Here is a 26,664-nt window from a genome sequence, read left to right on the forward strand (position 1 = left end):
CTCCCCTGTGCTGGTATTACAAGTACATGCCCTTACACCCAGTGTTTTAAGACAGGTCTGGGGCTCGAACTCAGGTCCTTGTGTTTGCAAGGCAAGCACTTTACCAACTTAGCCATCTCCTCAACCTCTGAATATGCAAACTCTTAAAGGCAGTACTTAGCAACCATTGTAGTCATGTGATTGAGCCCTATGCTATGTAAAATAACTTAGTAGATTAGGATGCTGCTCCTCTCCAATTCTCCCATGTGAGGCATTTTTAACCGCCATGAGTATCTGTCTTTCTCAACCCCAGGACCTTTCTGCATCAGTTCCATGTCCACCATCCCATCGTCTACAGAGGATGGTCACATCTTACTAACCAAGAACATTTTTAAATAACAGCCTTTTGAATTACGATCCATCATTTGTAAAGCACAAGATTTGGTCAATTTTATTATATTCGCAGAATTATGCAACAACCACCTCCATGTCATTCCAGAATCGTCTCCAAGTCCGTACCCTGCCCCCAAAGACAGCCCGTTGATCATCCCCACTCCCTTCCACTCATTCATCCGCATCAGGTTTCCAGATTCACCTGACCTGGAATGCACCCACCGACAGACTCCTGCACTGTGTGGCTGGCTTCTTCCCCAGAGCAAGTTTTTGAAGTTCATCCCGCCAATCACAAATGCCATGTGAGCACTTGATTCCTCCTGATGCCTGCACTATGTCCCATTTTTTAGCTATGCCACCCTTTGCTCCATTGTTCATTGCTGATGGGCATTTGGTTGCCTGCATCTTTGGGTCATTGTCACTAGTAGCCACATTCTTCTGCTGGCCACCATTTTCCAGTATGGTTATCCCCACTTCATAGATGAAGAGTTGAGGCCGCTATGGAAGGAATGTAGTGCTTTCCTCTGTGAAGGTCAGTTGTGTCCTAGCTTGTCAGCAATTGACTCTGGAAGAGAGGAGAAAGCTGCTCCTCCATGAAGCAAAGCAGCCAAGGCCCAGCACTCCAGGCAGGCCCACGGACAGCCGTTCCCTCAGCTTCCAAACCTTCGTGGAGTATGAAGGACAAAGACACTACACGTCACATCTCTTGACCCTAAGAGTCCTTCCCTTGGCTTATTCAGTTGCAGGGGGGAGACAGGACCTCGCGGAAGCCAGCTCCTAGGGATCCAAGGGAGACCAGGACCCTCTGAAGCCATGGCCCCCTCCCATCCTGCTCTCCAGTCCTGCATACGTCTCTGTTTCTGGTGTCTCCTTCCGATGTCAGCAGGTGAGTGGGGGCCACCACTATTACTCGGACTTCATCTTACTCCTGTGCGCTCACAGACCCCATGGTAGACTTTCCTGAAGACCAGCTCACTTCAAGGCTACGGGGGGCATTCAAGGTCATTGGCTGGGTGGCCAGTACCACAGGGTGAAGACAAGGGGCTGTCTTCTCTAGCACTAGCAGCTTTGGTACCTTGAATGCCCCCAAGCTTTTCAATACTCTTGTCTACAAAATGCAAACAGCATCCATCATGGGCCACTCTAGGGTACTATGGGGATGAAGGAAGCTTGCACCCAGCACATAGGCTGGGACAGGTATGTGGGGGCACACATGGTGGCTGTGGTCATTGCCCTGCTTTCTGTCCCAGTGGCTGCTGGGCCTTTTTTTTTTTTTTCTAAGGTAGTTCATTGTCTGCTCAGGCAGCGGAGCCCCAGAATGGGGATGCTATTATGCAAAATCACAGTGGGAAAGACATGATAAATTTCAGCAGACAGTTTTGCAGAGCTTTTTGCCCAACTGATGAGACCTGGTCAGAGATGGTGATATAAGAACTCAGGGTGGTACCCTACATGGGAGATGTTCTCATGGGCATCAGTAGCTTGTTAGAAGAGTGGATGGAAAGGGAAAAAGATCTCACCATCAGCCAGCTCCCAGCAGTGGGTGAAGCCCTTCTCCAGCCACCCTTGGGCGGCTCTTTGGTTCTGGCTGAGACTTGTTTGGTTCTATGTCTGAGCTTTCTTGCTCGGTTGAGGCAGTCCTCACTCCCTGACTCTTCACTTGATATCAGGAAGGGCACCGCAAGTGTATGCTGCTTGTATGGTGTCCTTGGGGCTGTGTTAAGTGCTGGTGTGCATTAATCTACAGACTCGCCAATGGGGTTTGAGATGTACTTCCTGTTTGTATCCCCATGCTGAGGCTACGTGATGGTGAGTGTCTCTGCTTTGATGGGAGAGGGAAGGAAAACCACAGGCTCACCTCCTTGGCCTCATGCAGACTCCTTTTCTCTTTTATTCTTATCCCACAGTGTTGGCCCAGCGGGGCTCGCACACTCAGGCTGAGGACCGCCTGTTCAAACACCTGTTTGGAGGCTACAATCGCTGGGCACGGCCAGTGCCCAACACTTCAGATGTGGTCATCGTGCGCTTTGGACTATCCATTGCCCAGCTTATAGATGTGGTGGGTCTTCCCTTTCTCCCTGTGCTCCCTTAATCAGCCCTGCAGCCCACCTGATTTTTCTCATGGTCCTCCCTGGATTCAGCTTAGCCCTTCTCCCACTAACCCTCAAAGCCCACCCTGGCTACAGATTACAGCTACCTAGTTGGGTTGCCATGGTGCCTTCCTTCCCAAGCCTTGGAGCCCCTAAGAGCATGGGTTGTCAAAAGATAGTTTTCTAAAACACATGTCCAAAGTCCCCCTTCATGTCCTGGGTGACCCTGAGGAATCTGAGTGCTAGTGACTGAGTCAGGAGAAGTGTCTGGGCTTGGGTGTCCTGTGAGTGGGCCCCAAAAGTGCCTCCTAGGCACTCCATTTTCTGGGCTGGTGTGTCAGTCACCCCAATTGCTGTTACTCTCTGTCTCTGCTACCCCAGGATGAGAAGAATCAAATGATGACCACCAATGTCTGGTTAAAGCAGGTAAGCCTTCCCTTGTAGGATCTGACAGGCATGACCCCAGTCCCCAGCCCCTTCTAGGACCTCAGATGCTGAATGCACGGGTCATGATCAGTAGTCACTTAAGGTGTGAGGTAAGGCGGGATGCTCTCCTCGGGGGCTGCTTTTGAATGGCCATGATCTTACTTCACTGTTGCCCATAGCACCAAAGGATCCATTGCTAGAAGCAAGCACTTCATAGTCCCAGGTCCTGCAGGATAGCTCACAGGACAGCTTACTGAATCATTGCCCACTACCTCACAGAGCAAGGGGCACCCAGATGTGCCCAGCTCCAACACCCATCTTCTACGTGTGGCTCAGAGCCTGTTCTGCCTGACAAAGGAAGCCAGAGCTCACAGGCATAAAGCAGCGACCCATTTACCACTGCACATGCATTTGTGACCTGGTGCTCAGAGGGCTGTCTCTGCTTTGAATGGTGACCAAGGTACTTGGTAGCACCTGGCCAATTGCGGTTAGTCTGTTGCTGTCTAAAATGGTTTCCCTTACATGCCCGGCCCGTAGAGGGGTGTTTGGAAAGCTCTGAAGGATTCTGAAAGGCTGGGCTCCTAGCTCCTTCCATGCACACCCACAGGTTCCTTCCCTAGTGTCTCTGACGGGAGAATTAATGGTTTCTCAGTTGGTGGTTCAAGCCTCCCGTAGTGAAGGTCCCAAGAGACAGAAAGTAGAAGCTGATGGTCATGTATGGACCTAAAGTGGTCCAGCCTCAATCCGATGGAATTCTACAGGCTCAGTCAGTAAATGAGCTGGAGACAGGAGGAGACAAAGATAGCATCTCTCCATGGAAAGAGAACTAAAGGGTGTGTGGAGCTCTGGGGTGGGCTGCGGTTGGGCAGGCTCCGGGACTGAGGCCTGAGCAGAGTGGGAATCTTACCTTACCCCTCCTGTCTGCCCAGCCAAACCCAAGGAGTTCAAGTGGAGATGACAGAAGACCATGGCATGGGAAGCTAGCCCTTGCCCTCAGCTTATTACTCTGGCCCCCTGGGTACCTGGCTGGTCCTGTCTCAGAGGCTAGCATGCAGAAAACTGCAAGGACCAATGATGGCATCTCTGAGTTATTCAAACAGATCTCCTGCTCGCTTGGGCTGGCTTGTGCATAATCCCCGACTCACTGGGTCCTGGAGGGTGTCTGGCTGTGTGATAGCTACTTCTAAGTTAGACACTTGGGTCAGAGGTTGCTCTGAGAAAATTGCATCTGACACTGTTCACCCCTGAGTCATTGGAGGTTCTGAGCCTCATCTCTACAGATGAACCAATGGGAACTGGAGTAAGAAAGAAGCCTTGAAAGGCATACAGTCATGTCATGGAAGGGGGCAGATCTAGAACCTGGGTCACCACAATTATCCTGGTCACCTGTGTAGGAGTAGAGGAAAGAACACTCTGATGGAGCCAGGCCCTCCACAGCTGCCTGAGATGAGCCTGAGATGCTGGAGAGTTATTAACCCTCTGGGAGCCTCACTTTCCCCATCTGTAAAGTGGACGACTCATCTATCATATGTCTATGACATTCAGATGTCCCCATTTGATGTCAGTGTCCCCAAAAGTTATCTGAACCTGAAATCCTAAAAGATGACCTCGACAGAGAGTCAGAACTCTGTTTTGGGGACTGAAGGGTATAGCTTAGTTTGGTACAGTGCCTGCCTGGGAAGCCCTGGGTTCAGTTCCCCGGTACCACATAAGTTGGGTGTGGTAGCTCATGCATGCAATCCCAGTGCTTGGGAGGTGGAGGCCAAGGAGCTGAAGTTCAAGGTCATTTTACTGTGATAGCAAGTTGGAGGCAACGTGGCTACATAAAACCCCATTAAACAAAACAAACAACAACAAAGCAAACCAAATCTGGTTTTAAAGCCCACCCGGGCCTGCTGTGGTGGAAGCTTAGTTGGGACCTAGAGCATTCTCTTTCTGACAGGACCCCTGGATAGGGGGGGTCTCTGGAGCATAGTTTGAAGGTCACAGCTCCTGGCTTCACTCTCCAGCTCTGGCAGGCCCTACATTGAAAATGAGTGATGCACAACACATTCGAGTGTCAGAACAAGGGCCAGAGGCAGGGCTAGAGTGGTGTGTGCCAGTGCTGGCATCCCGGGATTTTGGTTACTGACGTCAGAGCCAAACAGGCTGGTTATCGGAGATGGTACCCATGTCAGAGCCTTTTTCTCGCATCACCGCCCCTTCTAATTCTGTGGGGCTAGGGGAGGGACTTGGGGACCTCTGAGTCCCACAGCTCATCTCAGAGCATCTTGGGGTTCCCCATGCAGCAGTGCCCTGATATGACTGACCACTCTCCTGAGCAGGAGTGGAGTGACTACAAACTGCGCTGGGACCCAGCTGAGTTTGGCAACATCACCTCCCTCCGGGTCCCTTCAGAGATGATCTGGATCCCAGACATTGTCCTCTACAACAAGTAAGAAGCCGTTTGTTAATTCAAATATATCCCAGGAGTGGGGAGATGGTTCAGGGAGTAACAGCCCTTGCTGTGGAAGCAAGATCTGAGTTTGAATCCTCAGCAGCCACTTGAAAGCTGGGAATGTGTGTGGGTAGTGGTGGTGCTGGTGTGTGTGTGTGTGTCAGAGAGAGAGAGAGAGAGAGAGAGAGAGAGAGACAGAGAGACAGAGAGACAGAGAGACAGAGAGACAGAGAGAGACAGAGAGACAGAGACAGAACAGAGAGAGACTTTAGCACTGGGGGCAGGGGAGACAAGTGGATCCTAGAAGCTCACTGGCCAGTCAGTTTAGCCAAAATGGAAAGCCTAAGATCCTTAAGATCCTGTGTCAAGAAATAAAATGGGCTGGGTAGTGGTGACACACACCTTTAATTCCAGCACTCAGGAGGCAGAGGCAGGCAGATCTCTGAGTTCAAGGCCAGCCTGGTCTACAGAGGGAGTTCCAAGATAGTGTCGGAGTTATACAGAGAACCCTTGTCTCAAAACAACAACAACAACAAAAAACAAAACAAAACAAAAAAGGATGGAGTGTGATCAAGGAAAGAAGGAAAGACACTTGACATCAGCCTCAGGCCCATCCACACTCAAATATGCACCAGCACCCCCCACTTGAGTGCATACTGAACACATACACACATACATGTGCACCAGCACCCACACATGTACATAACACACACACACACACACACACACACACACACACACACACACACACACAATTTCTCATGAAAGAAACTAAAACTTTGTTTTTTGCTTGGGTAAGGCTTCACTGAGAAGCCCAGACGTTAACGCTTAAATGATGGTGGTGTCTCCTGCTGATCACTTTGTAAAGCAGGTCTCTGGGGGACACCACTACTTTCTTGAGATATGAATAGGCATAGAAGATTCTGGGTGGGTGGGTGGGGTCACATAATTTTGGATAGTATAATCAACCCCCGACAGTCTAACCCTCAAGCAGCTGCTGTTTGCCTCTGCGTCAGGCGTCATACCCCATCTTTGTGCCCTGAGCTGACACCTAGGATCCTTCCAATTTCTGCTTCTGTGTGATGGAGATCAGGAGCAAAGTCCCAGAGGCAGACACATCTGAGTTTTAAGATTGCCAGTAAGGGGTTGGTCACTGATCCCTGATTGCAACATAGGTCCTTCTGATAGAACGAAGGTCAGTCCAAACTGCGGCAGGCATTTAAAGCGTGTGCCCCACATACACTCCTCCGGGTTAATAGGCAAAAGGTCGACGCAATCACATGGTCTCTTGCCCCCAATGGGAGCCTATTGCCATCTAGTGGTAAAATGGCCAAGACGATCATGACTGGTTTGGGTTTAACGTAGGAATTAGGGAAGGAGTTTAAAGACTAGACTAGACTCCCACCCGGGGGGACTGAGACTCCAGTCCTGCCTGCCAGTCCCTTCCGCAAGCCCCTCTGCTTTATGCCCTTGTCTCACGTCCCAGCTAAATCCTACTGCCGTTGACAAGTCAAGGTCTTGTGAAACGAGAGCCTTCACAGCAGCCCTGTTCAGCCCAGACAGAAGTCAGTCCCTCCAGGTCTCAGGAGCATTCCAAATGCCCCATGGTATGATGATGTCATGTGAATCCGTCTTATTTCCATGTAGTTCCCCAAGGGCAGGGGTCACATCTTTCACCATGCAGGTACAGGCCCTCGTAGATGAAACTGGCCCCCAATACCGTGCTGAATGCACAGGTTGCAAGGAGTTTCCCCACCAGCCAAAATGTTAGGTCTCCGGAAAGAAACAAAAGATCTGGGTGCAAGAGCCAGGATCCCCTCCTTCTGGAGCTGACTTCCCACTCTCTAGCGAGGGAGAACATTCAAAAATCATTTTCCTAGTCAGGTGTGGGGGAGCACACCTGTAATCCCAGAATGCAGGATATGGAGGCAGGAAGATCACAAGTTCAAATCCAGCCAGCAAATTGTGGACCAGCCTTAGTCACCAGCTACTTAGTGAGAACCACCCCACCCTCCCCACCCCCCACCCCCCTATCCCCTGCTGCCGCCCTGTACGCACGAATGTGCAGGCGCAAAAAAACAAAACAAAACAAAACAAAAAAACAAAAACAAAAAAACTTCAACTTGCTAAATGGATAAAATAGGGGATCAGACTACAAATGTCCCATGATTCAAAATATGTAAAATTGAAGTACAGTCTTTATGACAGCCAGATATGTAAGCATAATGGCGAAACAGCAATAATGGTTATTGTTTAGTTCTTTAAAAATTTTTTTTTTTACTTCTTCAATTAAATAAAACAATGGTATTTGAAAAGACAACTCAGGATCCATTTGTCTGCAGCAGAGATTCACACAACTCGTGAACAGCCCTGCTTAGCCAATCAATGGCTGACTTTGTTTACCCAGTTGCCCTGGTACCGGTTTCCCGGGAGGAAGCAGGTATGCAGGACCCCAGCTTATCTCCTCTCCCTAGTGCAGACGGGGAGTTTGCAGTGACCCACATGACCAAGGCCCACGTCTTCTTCACGGGCACCGTGCACTGGGTGCCCCCGGCCATCTACAAGAGCTCCTGCAGCATCGACGTGACCTTCTTCCCCTTCGACCAGCAGAACTGTAAGATGAAATTTGGCTCCTGGACCTATGACAAGGCCAAGATCGACCTGGAGCAGATGGAGCAGACGGTGGACCTGAAGGGCTACTGGGAAAGCGGCGAGTGGGCCATTATCAACGCCACCGGGACCTATAACAGCAAGAAGTACGACTGCTGTGTGGAGATCTACCCCGACGTCACCTACTACTTCGTTATCCGCCGGCTGCCGCTCTTCTACACCATCAACCTCATCATCCCGTGCCTGCTCATCTCCTGCCTCACCGTGCTGGTCTTCTATCTGCCCTCCGAGTGCGGAGAGAAGATCACGCTCTGCATCTCGGTGCTGCTCTCGCTCACCGTCTTCCTGCTCCTCATCACAGAGATCATCCCGTCCACCTCGCTGGTCATCCCACTCATCGGCGAGTACCTGCTCTTCACCATGATCTTCGTCACCCTCTCCATCGTCATCACGGTCTTCGTGCTCAATGTACACCACCGCTCCCCCAGCACCCACAACATGCCCACGTGGGTGAGGGTGGCCCTGCTAGGCCGGGTGCCCCGCTGGCTGATGATGAACCGGCCCCTGCCACCTGTGGAGCTCCGTGGCTCTCCGGGTCTGAAGCTCAGTCCTACTTATCACTGGCTGGAGACCAACACAGATGCTGAAGAAAGGGAGGAGACAGAGGAAGAGGAGGAGGAGGAAGATATATGTATGTGTGGAGGTCTCCCAGACGCCCCTGTGGGTGTCCTCTATGGTCATGGCAATCTGCATCTGAGGACCCTGGGGCCTGAGGCCAAGGCTCCATCACAGGATAGTGAGATCATGCTGTCACCTCAGATACAGAAGGCACTAGAAGACGTACACTACATTGCTGACCACCTGAGGTCTGAGGATGCTGACTCTTCGGTGAGTTGGGCTGAGGGAGGGGTCCCTCCGTGGGTGATTCTGCCAGCTTAGTAGGGAACACTGCCACCCCAGGGCGTCAGCTTGGATAACCCTTCCCTTCCTGTAAGGACCAGTGTCTCTCAGTCATGTCTGTGGAGTCGGGACCCTATCACAAGAGAGGCACTCTAGCTGGAGGTTATTTGGTCACTTCCTGGCCAATGGCAGAATACCACAGGGCCCGTCACCCTCTGCTCCACCTAATGGGAGAGGGTGGTTAGAGGCTTCGGCGCTCAGATGCTGGTCTCCCTCTGCATGGCTCTTGCTGGCCAGCCTTTCTCGGGAGGAGGTAGGGGCAGGTAAAGGAGTGAGGGAATGCTGTCTACAGAGACAGAAGCCAAGTACAAGTGGCCTCAGTGTGTCACTGGTCTCCACACTCCCCTGTGGCAGAAGAACTCCTCCATCTGGACTCTGAGCATTGTGTGACCTTTCCCTATTCACTCGTAAGCCCCGCAGACTCTGAACAGCATTGGACTGAGGGAGGGCTGAATGAGGGTGGGCTCTCCTTTCCAAGGCTGCTCATAGTACTTAGTGTTCAGAACCTGCTTTATCCCCTTACCAACCAAGGGAGGGATGAAAGGCCCGAGGTCACTGTGGGGTGACCTGATTGAGTGGATGAGAACATTATCACTCACTTGTAAATGTCTAAGAATTTAGATCCTCTGCTATGAGTGGAAGAGCCGCAGAGACCCAGCTCTTCCACGCTGACCTACCCTGGGCCACAAACTGCCTCTTTCTGCCCCCTGCAGGTGGGTGGGGAGGTAGCACAGCATTTGGCAGCTACAGAGCTGCTGTGAGTTACATTTAAGTTCTTCTGATTTGGAGGGCCCAAACCCTCTTGGTGGCCCTCGCACCTTCTCGTATCCCTCTGGACTCCTACACTTGGGAGTACGTGGACATAGGGAAAGATAGAATGGGACTCCCAGGGATGCGTCAGCCCTGAGCTAAGTCTGCTTTCTCCCTACACCCATCTCTATGCCTGGGGTAACCTCAGCTTCCCAAGCCTTCAGTATGGCTGGTGACTGCTGCCTCCATGGGGCTGGGCATGGGAAGGACACTTCTTCCCAAAGCCTGGCTTTTGTTACCATAAGCCTGATTCTAATTTCAGGTGAAGGAAGACTGGAAGTATGTGGCCATGGTGGTAGATCGGATATTCCTCTGGCTGTTCATTATCGTCTGCTTCCTGGGGACCATTGGGCTCTTCCTTCCTCCATTCTTGGCTGGAATGATCTGATTTTATGTCCTCTAGGTTGGTTCCAAGGTGGCCTTGACAACCATCTTCTGGTCTTCTCTAACTGGAGCCATCTCTAGCATGTTCTTTTGGGTCAATACCATCTGTCTGCTGTGTTCCTATGAGGCTCCCAAACTAGTCTGGACTTCAGATCCTCTTTGGAACAGCTCACAGTGACATTGTCGTGCCAAGTGCTGAGACCACTCAACACAATCCCTGTTTAGGGATGCTGAGGAACTAGAAAGGGTGAAGGCATTTCCTCTGCGGAAGGTGACGATATGGCAGTGACTTGAGGGAGGACAAGATATTCCTGAAAGAGCGATAGGAACTGTATATGAACCAAAGCATCGAACAAAGGGATGGAGGGGTCAGACCAGGGCAAAGAGAAATAGAACAGCACCCCAAAGATGGGGACTTGGGGACACAGGGAGCACCTGGACGGGGGAGCTCTGAACAGCACTTTGGATTCAGTGTCAGAGAGGACAACTTGGGATGGGGAGCCTGGGAAGGCAGGTTGGGGTATCTTTAATCCAGACCGAGGACAAAGTTCAGAGTCTTCTCGGAATGTGTCTCTGCATGTTTTGTGAGGTAATAGCAGTGGCACAAGGCTATTTCCAGGAGGAGTGAGGCACAAAAGTTCTCAACCTGAAGGTCTCGACCCCTTTCACTTATCAGATATTCTGCATATCAGGTGTTTATATTATGATTCCTAACAATAACAACATTACAGTTATGAAGTAGCAATGAAACAATTTTATGGTTGTGGAGGGGGTCACCACAACAAAAGGAACTATATTAAAGGGTCGCAGCATTAGGAAGGTTGAGAACCACTCGTCTAGATGTCCTGATGGATGCTTGGGGCAGAGGGATGGCATGGAACTGGGTGGAGGTGGCTGGCCCATTGTTCATCTGAAAGCCCCTTTGAGCCCCCAGGCTGCCCTCAGCAGCATGTCTCACTGTTCTGGGCTGCAAAGAGGTCCAGTAATTGTTGCCAGGGGTCAGGGCCACTTTCAGATCACCAGGGGACACACAAAGAAGGCAATCTGCATGGTTGGGACCCCTCTTGTCACTCACAGGCACTGGTCCCGAGTCCCTCCTCTGTCAGCACGCTTTGCAAAGGAACTGAGAACTTCGCTTCAAGCTCTTTAGATTACGTCCTTCAGGGCAGGGTCTCGGCTTTTACATTCTCTCCAGCCCAGCCCCACGCTGGGGGATAGAACTCAGCACCTGGACCGTTCGTTTACTCTGAGCAGTGGAAAGAGATGAACAGGGTTGCTCTGTTCTCCTCCAGGACTGCTGTGTAATGTCACATCTTCAGGGAGCTTTCTTCTCCACCCTTCCCTCAGTCCCATCAGGTGGCTAACCTGCTCTGAGCTGTCCTGTGCAGCACGTTCTTGCATTTGGAGCATTACAAGACCCTCCACGGCATAGGAGCCCAGGGGATCAGGCCTCTCAGAACATCGTTCAGTCCCTGAGGAGCCAGACCTCAGAAGCTAGTAGCAATAGCACCCCAGATTGCTAACAGATATAGAGACCAAGGCAGGAAGCAGAGCAGCGCAAGCTCCTGGCTTCGCTGTCTTAGGGTGCTCTCTTTCTGAAGCCCACACATGGCTCCTTGACAGACTCCTAGGGGAAGCCTGCTTCCCAAAGGCCTCACCTGGACACCCTGCTATCAGTTCCCATGAGTCTGCACTCAGTCACCAATTCAGGTCTTGGCTCCTCCTTCCTCCAGTGAACGCAGCCTGCAGCCTCCCCTCCCTCCGTTCCAAGCCCTCAGACGGGCTCCCCTGATGGGGAGATGCTCGCCGTGTGCTTGCCCACATCCCATCCTCCTTGCATGTGAGCGAAATAAAGCTGAGATGGCTGCTCTCAAAAGTGTCATGCCTTCCTGCCAGCCACCTCAGCTGCCACTGGCATCATCTGGTCCCCTCCAGAGTCAGGGTGGTTTGGGGACACTCAGGGGAGGAATGTCCCACAGAGGGAACTACACCATGTCTTCCTGGAAAGCTCCTTTGGGATGTGTTACCACTACTGCCTACATGGGGCAAAGGGCAGGAGGCCACCCCACCCTCCTCATGGGCTGGGGCTCCAGGTCAGCTTCCTCCCACAGAGAGCGGATCAAATAAACGATACAGTCAAGCTAACCACAAAGCAAATGGTAACGAGTTTAATTCAACCACAGATCAAAAAGAAGGGCGGGAAATGAATGTTCTCCACAAACACATGAGGGAGGAAAGGAGCAGATGTGAAAAGGGAGAAGAGAAAAAGAGGAGTAAGAAAAGAGGGGAGAAGAGAAGAGGGAGAAGAGAAATGCAGGAAGGACGCCAAGTCCCGTTCTGACCTCCGACTCTCGACTTCTTCCCCATGGCGCTGGGTTTGATAAAAACACAGAGCCCTGTGGACAGAGCGGTTTGTTCCTGGACTACAGCCCATGGCTGTCTGTCCAGGCCAAACACACATTAAATAAATTCCAATATACACTGTACAAGAGAGCCAGGCCCAGCCCTCATCTCACCGGCCTCTCTACAAATAAAAGCCCCTCTCTGTCCCCTCTGAGTCTCCTGAGGGGTAAAGAGGAAGAGGAATACTGGCCCTCAAATGTCCATGCAGAAAGCCATCCTGGCTGGTCGGGGTATACCTGTGACCCCAGTGATACTCCAGCACACAGGCTGGGGTAGGAGAGAGCGGCTGACGGTGGTACCCTATGAACTATGTCACCCCACCCTGTGTCTGTGCCCAGAGTCGTGTCTGTCCAGAAGCAGCCAGAGCAGCACAGTCCGGGGTGGGGTGGGGAGGGGGGAGTCGTGCAAAGTGGTGAGGGGAAGACTCTCCTCAGCCTTCCCTAGAAGACCAATAACCAAAGGCAAGGCAGCAGGAAAGGTACGCCATGACAGGTTGGGGCAGAAGATGCAGGCAGGCAGCCCCTCCCTTGATCGATCACTCCGCAGGTGGGCGGGCCAGATTGGCCAGAACCTTGGCTTGGTCCACGGCATCCAGCAGGTTCTTGGCATCCACGGCCAGGGTGTGGGAAGCTGTGAGCATCTGCCTCTTGCAGTCCTCACTCAGGGATGTTACAGCGTTCTGCTGAGCCAACCTCATCTTGTTGATGAGCTCTGCCAGGTCTTTGTTGAGAAGTTTCTGGGTCCCTTCAATCTGGTGGGCAAGCACACGGGAGAGGCTGCATGAGTGATGGATCAAAAAGGGTGTTGGCTAAGACATCTGGGGGCCAGAGTTACTCCAAGCATGGGCTGAATCCTGAATCCACCCCTCTGCACAGGCTGGAGTTGGTCACCAGCCCCCTAGCCAACCAGGTGCCAGCCATGCCAGACTGAACCGTATAGCGCTCTCCTTCACAGCAGCAATCCCTGCACGCTGGTCAGAGGTCAAACACAGTCACCTCCCTTGATGGATAATCTTGATTGTCAAACGATGGCATTTAAAGTGACAATGGGAACACAGCCCTGGGCGCATCTGTGAAGGAGTGTCTAGACAGGATTAACTGAGGTGCGGAGACCCACCCTAATGATAGGTGGAGCCATTCCACGGGCTGAGGTCTCGGAATGAATAAATAGGAGACAGTGAGCATCACCAGCATTTACCATTTTTCGTCTTCCCGACGGTAGATGCAATGTGAACAGTCACCTCACACTGCTTCCACCATGCCTTCCCTACCATGATGAGCCAGGGAAACCTTTCCTTCCTTCTGACATTTTCCTAGGGTATTCTGCCATAACCATGAGAAAATTAACCAAAGACCTATGCTTTAACCTGTCTGTTGTCAAGTAAAGAGACCAGATCCCACATTTATTCATTTAACCACTGCATTGCTAGTGCTTAGCATGATGAATGCACGGCACGAAAGCTATCTCCCTAACAAAATGAATGAATTGGTCATGCCAAACCCTCCCAACAAACCCGCACTGGGAAATTCACCCAGTGAGTTGTCCGGGTTCTCAGGAGCCATCTCAGCCCTCTGGCGGTGGCACCTGCCCAGCTGGGACTCCTTACTAGGTCACCCAGAGGCTAGCCGGCCCCGTCCCTGCTCTGTTAAGCCTTGGGAAACCATGAGCAGGAGAGGGCACATGATAGGCTATGCCACATAGACGACCACTAGGAGTCAAGGCAACAACACGCTGTATTTTTCTGGACAAGAAATCGATCCGTTTCCCATGGCTACAAGAACACAGCAGTGCAAACTTTCCATGTTCATTACTGAACAGTCCTGGAGGTCAGAATTCTGAAAGGAGTGTCCCATGGGAGGCTGAGATCGCCAACAGAGTTATGTTCTGGTGAGAGAGTCCAGGGGAGAGTCCCTTGCCTTTTCCAGCTCCGAGGCTACACCTCCCTTAGCTGTGGCCCCATTCAGCAGGGGCATTCCGCTGACTTCAGCTGCGGTCCTCACAGTCCCTTGTCTCTCTGACTCTGACACCCTCCCCCTGGATACTCCATCATATCCTCTCCTTCTGGGGACCCTTATGTTGCTGGAGGGCTTCTCTCCAGGTTCCCCAAGCCCCGCAGTCCCACAATCCACTTATAAAATAATCACTCAGATGCTTATATCACTTATAAACTGTATGGCCGTGGCAGGCTTCTTGCTAACTGTTCTTTTATCTTAAATTAACCCATTTTTATAAATCTATACCTTGCCACGTGGCTGGTGGCTTACCGGCGTCTTTACATGCTGCTTGTCCTGGCCGTGGCTGCAGTGTCTTCCCCCTCAGCCTTTCGCTTCCCAGAATTCTCCTCTCTCCTTGTCCCACCTACTTCCTGCCTGGCAACCTACTTCCTGCCTGGTTACTGTCTGAATGTACAGCCCCTTAGGTCTTAAAGGCATATGTCTCCAATGCTGGCTGTATCCCTGAACACACAGAGATCTATGGGATTAAAGGCGTGTGCCACCCTTATTTTTAACAGCTCAATAAAGTTCCTTTTGCCACGTAAGACACTCTGCATGTGGGTAACCACTTTTGGGACATCACTCTGCATGCCCCCAGGCATCACTCCATCAGAGAAGCAGGACTTACCCTCAACTTTAGCAGTAGTTCACTATCTATGGCATATCTACCTTAACCTAAGTGCACAGGCTCACTGGGCAAGGGACGGTGGGAGAGGAGGGGGAAAGGTATGCTCCTCCTTGCAAACATCCATTGAGGTCATCTGAGACCTGGACTGGGATTTTCACTAATTCCCAGAGCAGGCTCAGCCCTCTGGTGCTAACTGCTCCGATGCTCTGTGGAGATATCTGTTGGGAGAAATAAGGCTGCCCAGGTGGCCCCAGTGAGCCTCTGGTAGGAATTACAGCTGGGGACAGGAGGAGGCTCAGGAGGTGTGGCTGGGAACAAGGACACTCACCTCTGTTCTAGAAGATGATGGTAAGGAGGGTAAGAGATCGTCCACACTGCCGATGAGCTTCCGCAGGTTCAGGCCCACATTCTAAGAGAGCAAGAGCAGGGCAGCTGTCTCTCTTGCTTTCTGAGAAAGCTCCTCCTCCCGGGGCTGCACTCTGGGATGGCATCTGCCCTCTGAGACTGCCTGGGTTGCACTCCCAAGGGTCCCCTTGTTCCTCTGGGGTCTGTGGGACTGGCCATTAGTGGGGCACAGTAGTTTTCCTTCCAGGGCTGGGCAGCCCCTACCTCCCTGACCCACTCCCACCTTGTCAGTTACCTTTACCACCACGACATAGTCCTCAGGGGGCAGCTGGCTGAGCCTGTTCTTGAGCTCCAGCACGGCTTCCACCAGCGTCATGACATTGTGGTACACGGCGTCATCGGTCCTGTCCAGGTTGGCTGTGGGCTGAATGGACTGAAAGGAAAGAGTGGATGGCCTGTGGCTCATGGGGGACCAGAAGGGCCCCTCTATCACTCCTATACAATCAGTGAAAAGACCTCTTTTGTGTAACAACAGCCCCCCTTTCTGCCTCTGGGGTCATCATCCTCCAACTGGCGGACCCAAACAGAATGCTGGTGTGTTAACAAAACACGCAGTCACACCAACTCAGTCTAAACATCATCTGGTCCACACTGTCTTAACATTTCTCAGGTGATCTTTGTGGGAAGCTGACATTGAGAATACACATTCTGGAATCAAGAAAACCAGGGACAGTAGGATGCTAGAATCTGGGGTAGGGCTCAGGGAGAGAAGAGGCCCTGATACTCCTGATACTAGGCTGAACCAATGAGACATTTTCCCTGGTCAGGGAAGAGACCAGGAGGTTAAAAAAACAAAACAAAACAAAAAAAAAAAAACAAAAAAAACAAAAAACAAAAAAAAAAACAAAACAAAACAAAAAAAAAAACTGGTTCCTTTCCCATTTTGTCACAAATTAGCTATGAGGCCTCAGGCAAGGTACATCTGCTCTCTGGGACTCATCTCTACAACAATGACCCTGGACTGGATTATCTCTGAACCTTTCCGATCTATGGATTTGGGTGGCTGTAACCCCAATACATACCTGTGCACCGAGCCGCGGTGGCTTCTGTGGAGGCCCCGTGAACTCGGCTGCAACAGGAAGGACAGGGAGCAGGTGAAGGTCTCAGTACCTGGTCTTTCTCCTTCTACTTTCTTATAATCAAGCCAACTCCCCTTCTCTACCATCAGGAGATTCCAAGAGTGTAAAACCCAAATTCCGGGAAGATGACCAAGGAAATAGCACCCTGGTCTTCCTGACTTCCCAGCGGCTAATGGACAGGATCTGTCCATGGCATAGAAAGGAGAAGTCAAGGCAGGGACGCAGGAGTGCAGCGAGCGTAGGAGACTCCAAGCCCTGGTGTGCTTCCTCTAAGACGGGCAAGTTCCCGAGGAACAGCAAAGCTGGCTCTCAGCGTCGTCCGTGGAAAAGAAACCCGCAGCCTGCAGGTGGCGGTCTGTGCAGCCCACCCTGGTGCAGTGGCAGCTCGGGGGGGGGGGGGGGGGGGCGGGGTAGATTTTAAGACATGCATGATGGTTTGTCATACTACTGACTCTACTCTGACGAGCAACGGCACACCCAGCCTGGGGGAGCCGGTGTGACAGTGGGCAGAGATGCAAGCCAGTAAGCTTCCTTCTCGCGTAACCGTCACACGGGAGCTCATTCCACCCAAGGCAGTTGTCTACACCCCCAGGCTTAATTTTCATCTGGAGAATGAGATCGTCGGCTCAGAAAGGACCTTGGAACCCAGAACATCTGGTCTCAAACCTGAGCTGAGTTAGTTAGTAAGTAGTTGTGTGGTATTAAACAAGTCGCGTCACTGTCCTGGATCCCCGATTCATCTGTGAGATGGAGATAGATTGCACCAACCCCAGAGTGTTGATATAATGCAAAGTGAGTTAACATTTGTGAGCGACTGAAGGCTGTGCCTGGTCGTGCTAAGTTCTTTGTGACTATTGTTATCATCATCATCGTCATCATCATCATCATCTCAGCAGCAGCAGCTCCACTCTTTGCCCCCCTCCACGCCTTCAGTAGAAGCTTCTGGAGAGATCTTTGTGACTTTGAATCTTCAATCCCTCTGGCCTGGAGAAGACCAGCAGGGACTGGGAAGGTAGGTCTAGACCTAACAAAGGGCCTCCCATAGGCAAGTGAAAAACAGAAAAAAGGAAGAGTGTTCCAGACTCATTTAAGAAAGACAAAAGGAAAGGGGACCCAAAGAAGTCGCCAACTCCGGAAGAGCAGAAAGGGCCAGGGTAGATGGGGAGTCGGGGGCTGGGGCAGAGCTGAAGGGGAGGCTCCTGCCAAAACCCAGCTGACTCCACACACACGGGTTAAAACAAGGCAAATGGTAGCTTTCCTTATTAAAAATCAAAGGCAACCCTCTGCTCCTTGCAGGACAGTGAGCAAGGACAGGGCCACACCCCCAACACCCCAGGTGGAAACTGTCCCCCCACCCCAGGAAGCACTCACTGTAGCCGGCCTCCTTTTCGGGGGTCTGTGAGGAAAGGAAGAGAGAGAGGAGTCACTACTGTGCATTCAGGGAAAGTCCTATTTCCTCATTGCCCATCCCCTTTCCAGTGTAGATATTATAGCCACGAGTGAGGGGACCTGAGAGCTCCTGACCCCAAGTGGCCTTTCTAGAGGCCCAAGATAGCACTGACAATATGAATCCCAGGGGCTGTCAGGTGGAGAGAAGCTTGGGGTCAACCTAAGGGGCAGAGACAGGCAGACCCAGGGGTCTGGCCGAGGGGTCCTGTGTGGATAAGGCTTTTGCAGCCTGTGGCTCTTGACAGGCTTTTCCCGGTCACTTACCAGCGGGGACTTGTCATTCATATAAACCATAGGGTCCTGCAGAGGAGACCAAAGCAAAGGACTTAGGATCCGGAGTAGAAAGCATGGAGGACGCATGAGGAGCATCCGCACCCCCTGGTCAGGAAAAGAGGGGAGGCGCTCACCAAGCATCTCTCCTCCCGCCTCAGCCACTGGGAATCTTCCACCATCTGCTTCTGCTGTCTGTCTAGGACCTGCCGCATCTTGATCTTCTCCGCCTCCCAGAGCAGCTGGGCCTCTTCTCGGCTACTGGGCCGGATGAAGTCCTCCTCCTGTGGGGACAACAGCTGCAATGAGCCCCATCCTTTGGCTTGGGCCAGGGAGGAGCTGCTGAAGAGCCCCCCGGGGAGCCCGACGTTGGCATTGCCGGCTGCTCTTCTCTTGTCTGTTCCGTAACCCATAGCCACAAATGCAGACCAGATGTTCTGCTCTGGTCTCAGACTCACCCACACACCTGGCTGCAACAGGATGCCAAATCCCAAAGCAGTGGGTTCAAACTGTCACATGGTCTGCCAATGACATTTTGTTTTCAACCATCCACCTCTTTTCCTGGCTAGCATTTGTGATGGCTACTGACATTTTATAGACTCGGAAATACAAAGCTCGCCCCAAACCCTTTGGAACTTGTTTCTACCTAAGAATGCTGGTGGCAGGTCTGGAAGCTTCTATAGGCCGTGGGGCTACCTTAAGCTCCAGGGGTACAGGACTGTTTGTGCCCATCAATCATGCACTCTTGGTTAAGGGAACAGCTTGAAGGATATAACCAGAGGTTAAAAGAAAGGAGCGTGCTAAGAGACCAGGTGATTAATGAAACTTCCAGAGCATGACTCTACAGACACAAGGTGAATGCTTCCTCCTCTTCACTAGCTCTAACCTTGGTCTTCACTCACCTATGGCGCTTTGGACTTACTCTTAGTTTTATCACCCTACATGGGTGTTGATGTTTTCCTATTTTCCCTCCATCTATCCAGGGTACATTTACATAATTATTTTCTCAGTCCCTCTGAACTATTTTGTTTTTTATCTGCTGTGAGTGATCGCCTTGGCCTCCTGGGTCTACTGAAGGAAGAAGGTTGTGTGTGTCCTCTTGACTGCAAAACCCTTTACCAGTAACAGGGCCCTTTTGTGACATGAACACCAGAGGTCCCTGCTATGGCTAGAATGCGGCCCCCTAAGGTTCACGTGTCGGGAACCTGACTTCTAGTACAATGGTGTTGAGAAGTGGGGTGACTTAAAGATCACGGAGGCGCTGAGTTCATGAACAAGTTCATGCCATTAATACATGGATGGGCTAGTTTCCACGGGAGGGGCTCCCGGGAGAAGGGTGAGTCTGCCTCTCTGCTGGCACTCTGTGCTCCCTCACCATGGGATGTCTTTGGCCAGGTCAGAAAACAGCAGGAAGGCCCTCACTAGAGGCGGCCCTTGATCTCTGAGTTCCCAGTCCCCAAAACAGGAGGTAATAAACTTTTGTATAAATCACCCAGTCTCAGGTATCCTGTTATAAAAGCACATGGTGAATCAACAGTCCCTTCCCTTTGAAGTGGCTGGTTTATAGGTCACTTAAAGAAAATGCTAATATATATATATATACTTTTAACAAGCCACATGTCTACCAGGCCTCTGAAGAGTTTCCCACTAAGCCCTATAAAACAGGCTTGTTTGTTACAATGTAGCTTTAAAATAGTTATATTGGGGTATGTTGCCCATCACTCAAACAGATTCAAATACCGGTGTTGATTTCTTATGATAGTCATCTAACCCAGTGGTTCTCAACCTGTGGGTCTTGAACCCTCTTGGGGCGGGGGTTGTCGAATGACCTTTTCACAGGGGTCACCTAAGACCACTGGAAAACACAGATATTTACATTATCATTCATAACAGTAGAAAAATTACAGTTACAAAGTAGCAATGAAAGAATTTTATGGCTGGGGCCACCACAACATGAGGAACTGTATTAACGGGTTGCAGCATTAGGAAGGTTGAGAACCACTGATCTAACCCATTCAGAAATTATCTGTTAAGCAGCTATGTGGCAGGCATAGAGCCAGATGCTGGGAGAACAGGAATTTTAAGAACCATTATGTTCCTGTTCTCACTGGATTCAATAAATAATAGATAGAACACATAGTTCATGCCCCTAAAATGATGCTGTTTACCATGGTATGATGTGGCCAGAAAGTCCTCACTGGAGCCCTGCGGGTGTCTGCCCATATTCTTAACACTCCAAAACTGAGCTAAATAAGCCTCTTCCCAGTGTGAAGTTCCAGCCTTGGGTATGGTTATAGGAGCAGAATATAGACTAAGACACCAATGCTCCAAAAGGAAGGTACGGGGTTTCTCTGTGAAACAGTCCTAGCTGTCCTGGAACTCACTCTGTAGACCAGGCGGCCTCAAAGTCACAGTTATCCACCTGCATCTGCCTCCTGAGTGGTGGGATTAAAGATGTGCACCACCACTGCCCAAAGAAGGTAAACATTTTAAAGTTAAAAATGTCTCCAGCTAAATCTAATACCTGTGACTGCTATGGTCTACAGCCATCTCAGGCTTTTAATACATAGTGGGACTTAAGTGTCAAAAGTTCTAAATACAGAGTTAGATCCATAGACTGAGGGAGATTAAATACTGATAGGATGAGTTACTGGAGTCCAAATCTACTATATAGTCTTATGAGTCTTAAGAGATCCTCACTGGATATATGCCCCAGGCTTAACCTTGGTAAATACTTCAGTGAACACATGCTGGAAGGCTTGTTCTGATGCCTTATAATGACATATTATAGGGCAAAAGGAGAAGCTTTCTGCTTTATTCTTAATGTGTGTGAGTATGTGCACACATGTGTGTATGCACGTTGGCATGTGTTGCAGGACCATGTGCATGAGGCTGGAGGTGGAATAGGTATCTCCCTCAATTGTTCTTAAAGCACAGTACCTCTCTCTCAGGTGAGCTGAGAGCTCACCAAAATGGGCTAGTCTACCAAGCCCCCTTGTTCCTGGGATTCTCCATATTCTTAGAGCTGGAATTACAGGTGGGCCACCACACCCATCCAGCACTGAGGTGAGTTTGAGGATCCAAACTCAGCTCCTCCAGCTTGCACGGCAAGTGCCTTATCCACGGCGCCATCTCCCCAGCTCCAATAATCCCAATAATAACTTTTAAACCTCTTTACGCTGCAGTTTGGTCGAAGTGTACCCTGGGTATTCTTCCTAGGCGACAGACACCTACACTTCTTGGAAGGAATCAGGAACTTGTGCTACAGAACGGTGTTCACGAGTTGTTCTCTGTAATTTGCTTATGGCTCATCATCCTTCCTGCCTCATTTACACCTCCACATAAAACCTTCCTTGTTCTAGCAAAACAGTGCCCCACCCTCCCCCACCCTATAGCTTTTTACCACGCACTCCTGACTCCTAGTACTGCTGCTTCTTTGTCCGCCCCCTGCATTCGAGTTTTTCCCTGTCCAAATCTTCCGCAGGAGCGAGCCAGGTGAGCCTGCACCTGTGCCTTGAAGGCCCAGCCTCCCATGTCTTCCTTCAGCACCCAGGACAGCACTCTAGTCTACCCTTCGGAACTTCGTTATTGAATTGCAATATCCCCAGGGAGGGAGACAGCTACCATCGTGACCATGGGATGCTCCACAGACTCCCAGATGAGCCATGCTATAGAGGAAATCTTTTTTTTTTTCCTGTCTCTGAATCTTTGTGAAATGCTTTTGGGAGATTCTTGGGAAACCTATTATCCCTTGTTGGCACACCGCTAGAGCGATACTTTCTCATCTATGCCATGAGAAAGAGTTTATACTTTTTAACTTTCTAAAAAAACTTATTTAAAGAAATATTCATTATGTTCTTTCAGGCAGAGTTCTCATCTGACAATCACTGCTAATCCCCTGGCACAAAAGACCTGCACAGGCTGTCTTTATGGAACTGAACAGTCCTGGCAGTGACGCTCGGCTTGGGCAAGGGCAGTACCGCCCCTCGCAGGCACTGAACAGCCTCTTTCCAAAAGAACGCCATTTTAAACAAAGCTCTCTGAAACTTAATTAACTCTGAATAAAAGGGTCCAGGGCAGGGGTGGGGGGCAGTGAACACTGCCTAAATTATAGCACATGCTTAAAACTGTGGGTTAATTATGGGTAAGCACATACGAAGTCAGAAATTGGTTAAATTAATGTAAGAGAGAAAAACAGAGTGAGTTTGGGGAAAATTGCTTTCATAACAGATCTTACTGCCTGGAATTCTAAATTATGCTCATTTCAAATTTTTACTAAATTAAGAATAAGCAGCGCAGAAGCATATCAACATAATTACCTACGTTTCTCAAAAAGGTATTGTAATCAACATGCATTTTTTCCCACAAAGAGCTTTAGAGTTATGAGTCTGAAATATACATATAGAGAGAGCAAGAGCTAAAATGCTAAGTGTTTTGGTCTGTTTCATAACTTAGGAAAATATGTCAGGCGCTCACGGCAACTGACCACAAGGGAGATGGTTGGTGGAGGTGGACATCTGCCCACAAGCCAAGATGCTCTGCACAGAAGACCTGACCATCTTGGTCCATGAAGCCTTCAGGGCCTCGGCAGTCACTGAAGAGAACAAGGCCACAGGGGAGCTAGCTAGTGAGTCAGTATCCACGCCAGCCTCTGCCCTTCACGCAGAAGCACCATTCACAAAAGCAACAGGGAAAGCCACCATGAAGTCTTTCTCCAGGGAGAGAGTTAGCAACCAAAGCAATCAGTCAGGGATGCAGCACAGGGTGGGACCTCCAGGGTCCTGTATTCCTCAGCAGCCCCAGGCCCTGCGATGCTCTGCCCAAAAGCCTCTGCACTGCCTGGAGTACCTGATTCCTAGGACTCAGGAAAGAGAGAGAGTTCTGACATCATTGGCCACAGCACCAGCATGGACAAAAGCAGGTCCTGTCCAGCTGATGTGTTTGCAGAAGGGAAGAGGGCACAGAAGCCTTCAGTAGCCTGCCTGGCACATGGACACACGGAGCACTTCCCAAGCCACCTCCCTCCAGCAGCCTCCTCGGCGGCGAGGCTGACACCCAGCATGCAGAGTCCTCTTACCCGCATGCTGTGGCGCTTGAAGACATTGTGCCGGTGGAGAGGTGGGGTGTGCAGCGAGTTAACAGGAGATGGATACTCCATAGGGCTGGTAAGTGTAGGAGAGCTGGCACACAGACCCTCAGGGACCTATTCATGAGAAGCAAAGAAGCACAAGGCACAGGGACAAGGCAAGAGGGTAGACAATTAGCTGCTACGAACAGGAGCACAAAAAAAAGGACGCATTTGCACCGTGGCGATGCAGACTTGCTCTACCATGGCAGATAAAGAATGGGATGCGCGATTTTCCTGGCCCCGACGAAGAGATGTGGCAGAGCAATGTGGCCTCTCATCTGTGGCCACTCCTCCTGCTCAATGCTCTTCGCATGGGAGGGTGCTCACTGATGACTCATCTCCTGAGACCAGGGGTGGGACCTCATTGACCCTTTGGGAAGGGGTTTGTTTCACAGTTGTGGTGTAGGTTATGATAAGCCTGCAGATGAATGAATACACACACACACACACACACACACACACACACACACACACACACACACGAGTTATCCCTCAGTGTCCCTGGGATGTGTAGTTCCAGGATGCACTGTAGATACAGAATCCTTTACATAAAATGGTGTTATATTTGTGTATCTACAGCTGTCTTCTGATGTAGTGTAAGGTACTCTAGATTGCTTATGATATTGAATACTATGGAAAGCCTATGTAAGTGGCATACTATCTTGTTCAGGGAATAATAACAAGAAAAATCTGTATTTCAAGTAGATATGGGCTTGGCTCTTTTCTTTTTTTTTTTCATATTTTCCATTATTGGTTAGTTGAATCCACAGGGTCAAAATCCAGAAGTCTGTATGTGTGTATGTGTGTGTGCATGTATGTGTGTGTATATACATGTATGTATATGTATATTTTGTGTGTCTTGGGTATAATTATTTTGATTAAAAACTTATTGTGTGTGCATATGTATTTGAACTATACATGGAGGTCCTGGATTGATGTCAGGAGTCATCCTTAATCACTATTCCCCCTTATTCACTGAGGCGTGGTCTCTTGGTCAAACCTCGAGCTTGTCACAACATCCTCCAGTTTGCTCTGGGGCCTCCTCATCTCTGCCTTCTAAGGCAGGAATTACAGGCAGCCACCGTGCTCACCTGGAGTTTATGTGGATTCTGAGGCCTCAAACTCCAACCTTCATGCTTCCACAGCAAGTGTTTAAAAATCACAAAGCCATCTCCCCAGTCTAACAATATAATATTTTAAATGTTGTTTTAGCTTTGTGCGTGCGTGCGTGTGTGTGTGTGTGTGTGTGTGTGTGTGTGTGTGTGTGTGTGTGACGGCTCACATGCATGCCATATAATGATCGTGGAGGTCAGAGGACAATTTCTGGACATCGGTTTTCTCCTTCCACCACATTGGTTCCAGGGACCAGACTCGGGTCGTCGGGTTTGGCAGCGAGCGCCTTTACCCTCTGGACCACCTCACCAGCTGACATATCTGTTTTAAAGGCATTATTGTCACCCCCTACAAGACATTTCCATTCTTGGTTGGGCTTGTTTTTGACACAGGGCCATCTCCCTGACAAGGAAAGCATGGTTGGGAGACTCACTCTTCCTGTGAGGAGCATCAGCAGAGCTAACATTGGTACTGGTTCCTTGGGGTGTTCTGTTTTGAAGCCACAACTCTGTGCTAGGGGATGTAGGGGAAGGAAAGGCAGGAGGCCGGGCCATCTCTCACCCAGATGCAAGAGAATGACACAGGGCAGGACTACATGAGTCACAGGCTACAGCCTTGGGTAGATTCAAGGCTGGCAATGACGGATGCAGACAGCTTAGATGGGTCCCTGCTCTCTTTTCACTGGCCACCTAGGTCCTGTCCAGAGCCTCTGCATAGAACCTTGGGCGACACTCAAGTCTCGGGGATCGTCATCCATCCCCAGCACCCTGGAATTCCTTCCCAGGAGGCTCTGTTCAGGGTAAGAGGTCAGGGAAGCCAGGGACACAGGAAGGCAGCTGCAGGCAGGCACAGGAAGCAGCAGACACTGCAGATGGCGGGACTGGACTGCAGGCAGGACTTCCGGAAGAACTGCATGTCTGTCCTTTTGATAGAAGTTGAAATTCTCTCTTGGCTACCAAGAAAGAGCCAACCCAGGCATCTCTACCTCCTAAGCAGGTGTTTGCTGCTGCACCCCAAAGGTGTCGGCATGGCATGTCAGGAAGGACCTTGAGGAGGGATGGAGTCAAACCTCCCCACCTTCTGGTTACACATTTACCTGGAACTGCAGCTTGGGAGCTAGCAGGTTGGTCTGTGGAGGGGGTCTGTACTTGGGCCGGCTGGGCTAGAAAGAGAACACAGAGCTTTGTCAAGTCTGACTCTCCCCTTCAGCAAAAAGGACACACCAAAGGAACTATCGGGTCCGAGGCAGTTCTGTTTGTTTACAATAGAGAGATGGGAACAAAACTGTCACTGGATCCATTTTGCAGCCACACCTTGAGCACTGGTTCCATGGCTAGTGATGGGAAGGGATGAGAACAGCACAAGTGAGAGAGACTAGGAGAAAGGGCCTTGACCCAGACTGGGTGTTGCGATGGACTCATCCTCTGTGCCCAGTCCCAACGGGACCTGACTGTATATTGGCATCCTGACTCCCATGTGACAGTATTATGAGCTGCGGTCTTTGAGGAAGAGGTAGAGTTGGGTGAGGTCATCCCATGATGGGATGAGTACCCTGATGAGAACAGTACTGTAGACTAAGAGAGTCCTTTTCATTACCTCTCACCTTCCATGACACGTGAGGATGCCATCTGAGAGCTAGGAAGGGGCCCCATGACAATTAATATTGATTGTCAATTTGACAGGTCTAGAATCATCAGAGACAAGACTCTGGGAACGTCTTTGAGGGGGGTTCTGTATTAAACTAACTGAGAGGAGATTCACTCTAGATATACAGTCATCATTCTGTGGGCTGGGATCCTGGACCACACAAAAAGACAAGGCTACCTCAGAAGCAGCATTCACCTCTCTGCTTCCTGACTGCAGATGTCATGTGACCCCGGGCGTCCATGCCTTCCTTGCTGTGATGGACTCTACTCTCAAATGCACGGTTCAAATAATCCCTTTCTTCTTTAGGTTGTCTTCATTGGTTGTTTCATCACAGTGATGAGGAAAACAGCGACCAGAGAACCTCACCAGAGACTACATTTGAGGTTTTCTGGGCTGTGGACTTCCAAATTTCAGAGACTGTGAGGGATGGATGTTTGTTGTTTAAATCATTCTGCCTGT

General features: G+C 50.4%; 2 protein-coding genes across 6 annotated transcripts in view; one reads left to right on the forward strand and one right to left on the reverse strand.

Moving 5' to 3' along the window:
* Positions 1-1,185: 1,185 nt before the first annotated feature.
* Chrna2 (cholinergic receptor nicotinic alpha 2 subunit) lies at positions 1,186-10,198 on the forward strand. Its single transcript, XM_006988768.4, has 6 exons — positions 1,186-1,258; positions 2,280-2,431; positions 2,844-2,888; positions 5,213-5,322; positions 7,800-8,823; positions 9,968-10,198. Exons 1-6 carry the CDS (start codon positions 1,186-1,188, stop codon positions 10,091-10,093), a joined length of 1,530 nt encoding a protein of 509 aa, XP_006988830.3. The 3' UTR covers positions 10,094-10,198.
* Positions 10,199-12,231: 2,033 nt separating this feature from the next.
* The window catches only part of Ptk2b (protein tyrosine kinase 2 beta), a 130,306-nt gene continuing 115,873 nt past the window's right edge, over positions 12,232-26,664 (reverse strand). For 3 of the 5 annotated variants that reach the window (XM_006988767.4, XM_076545241.1, XM_076545242.1), the window contains exons 23-31: positions 25,655-25,720; positions 23,395-23,520; positions 18,455-18,601; positions 18,312-18,347; positions 17,970-17,994; positions 16,542-16,588; positions 15,755-15,892; positions 15,443-15,523; positions 12,232-13,243 (exon numbers count right to left, since the gene is read on the reverse strand). In XM_006988767.4, coding sequence (XP_006988829.1) covers positions 13,028-13,243; positions 15,443-15,523; positions 15,755-15,892; positions 16,542-16,588; positions 17,970-17,994; positions 18,312-18,347; positions 18,455-18,601; positions 23,395-23,520; positions 25,655-25,720 — 882 coding nt within the window. In that variant the 3' untranslated portion in view covers positions 12,232-13,027. Of the gene's footprint in view, positions 13,244-15,442; positions 15,524-15,754; positions 15,893-16,541; positions 16,589-17,969; positions 17,995-18,311; positions 18,348-18,454; positions 18,602-23,394; positions 23,521-25,071; positions 25,481-25,654; positions 25,721-26,664 lie in introns of those variants that run through there. The other 2 variants (XM_006988766.4, XM_076545243.1) reach the window with 2 other exon arrangements.

Source organism: Peromyscus maniculatus, chromosome 9 (assembly GCF_049852395.1).
Source record: "Peromyscus maniculatus bairdii isolate BWxNUB_F1_BW_parent chromosome 9, HU_Pman_BW_mat_3.1, whole genome shotgun sequence".
NCBI lineage: Eukaryota > Metazoa > Chordata > Mammalia > Rodentia > Cricetidae > Peromyscus > Peromyscus maniculatus.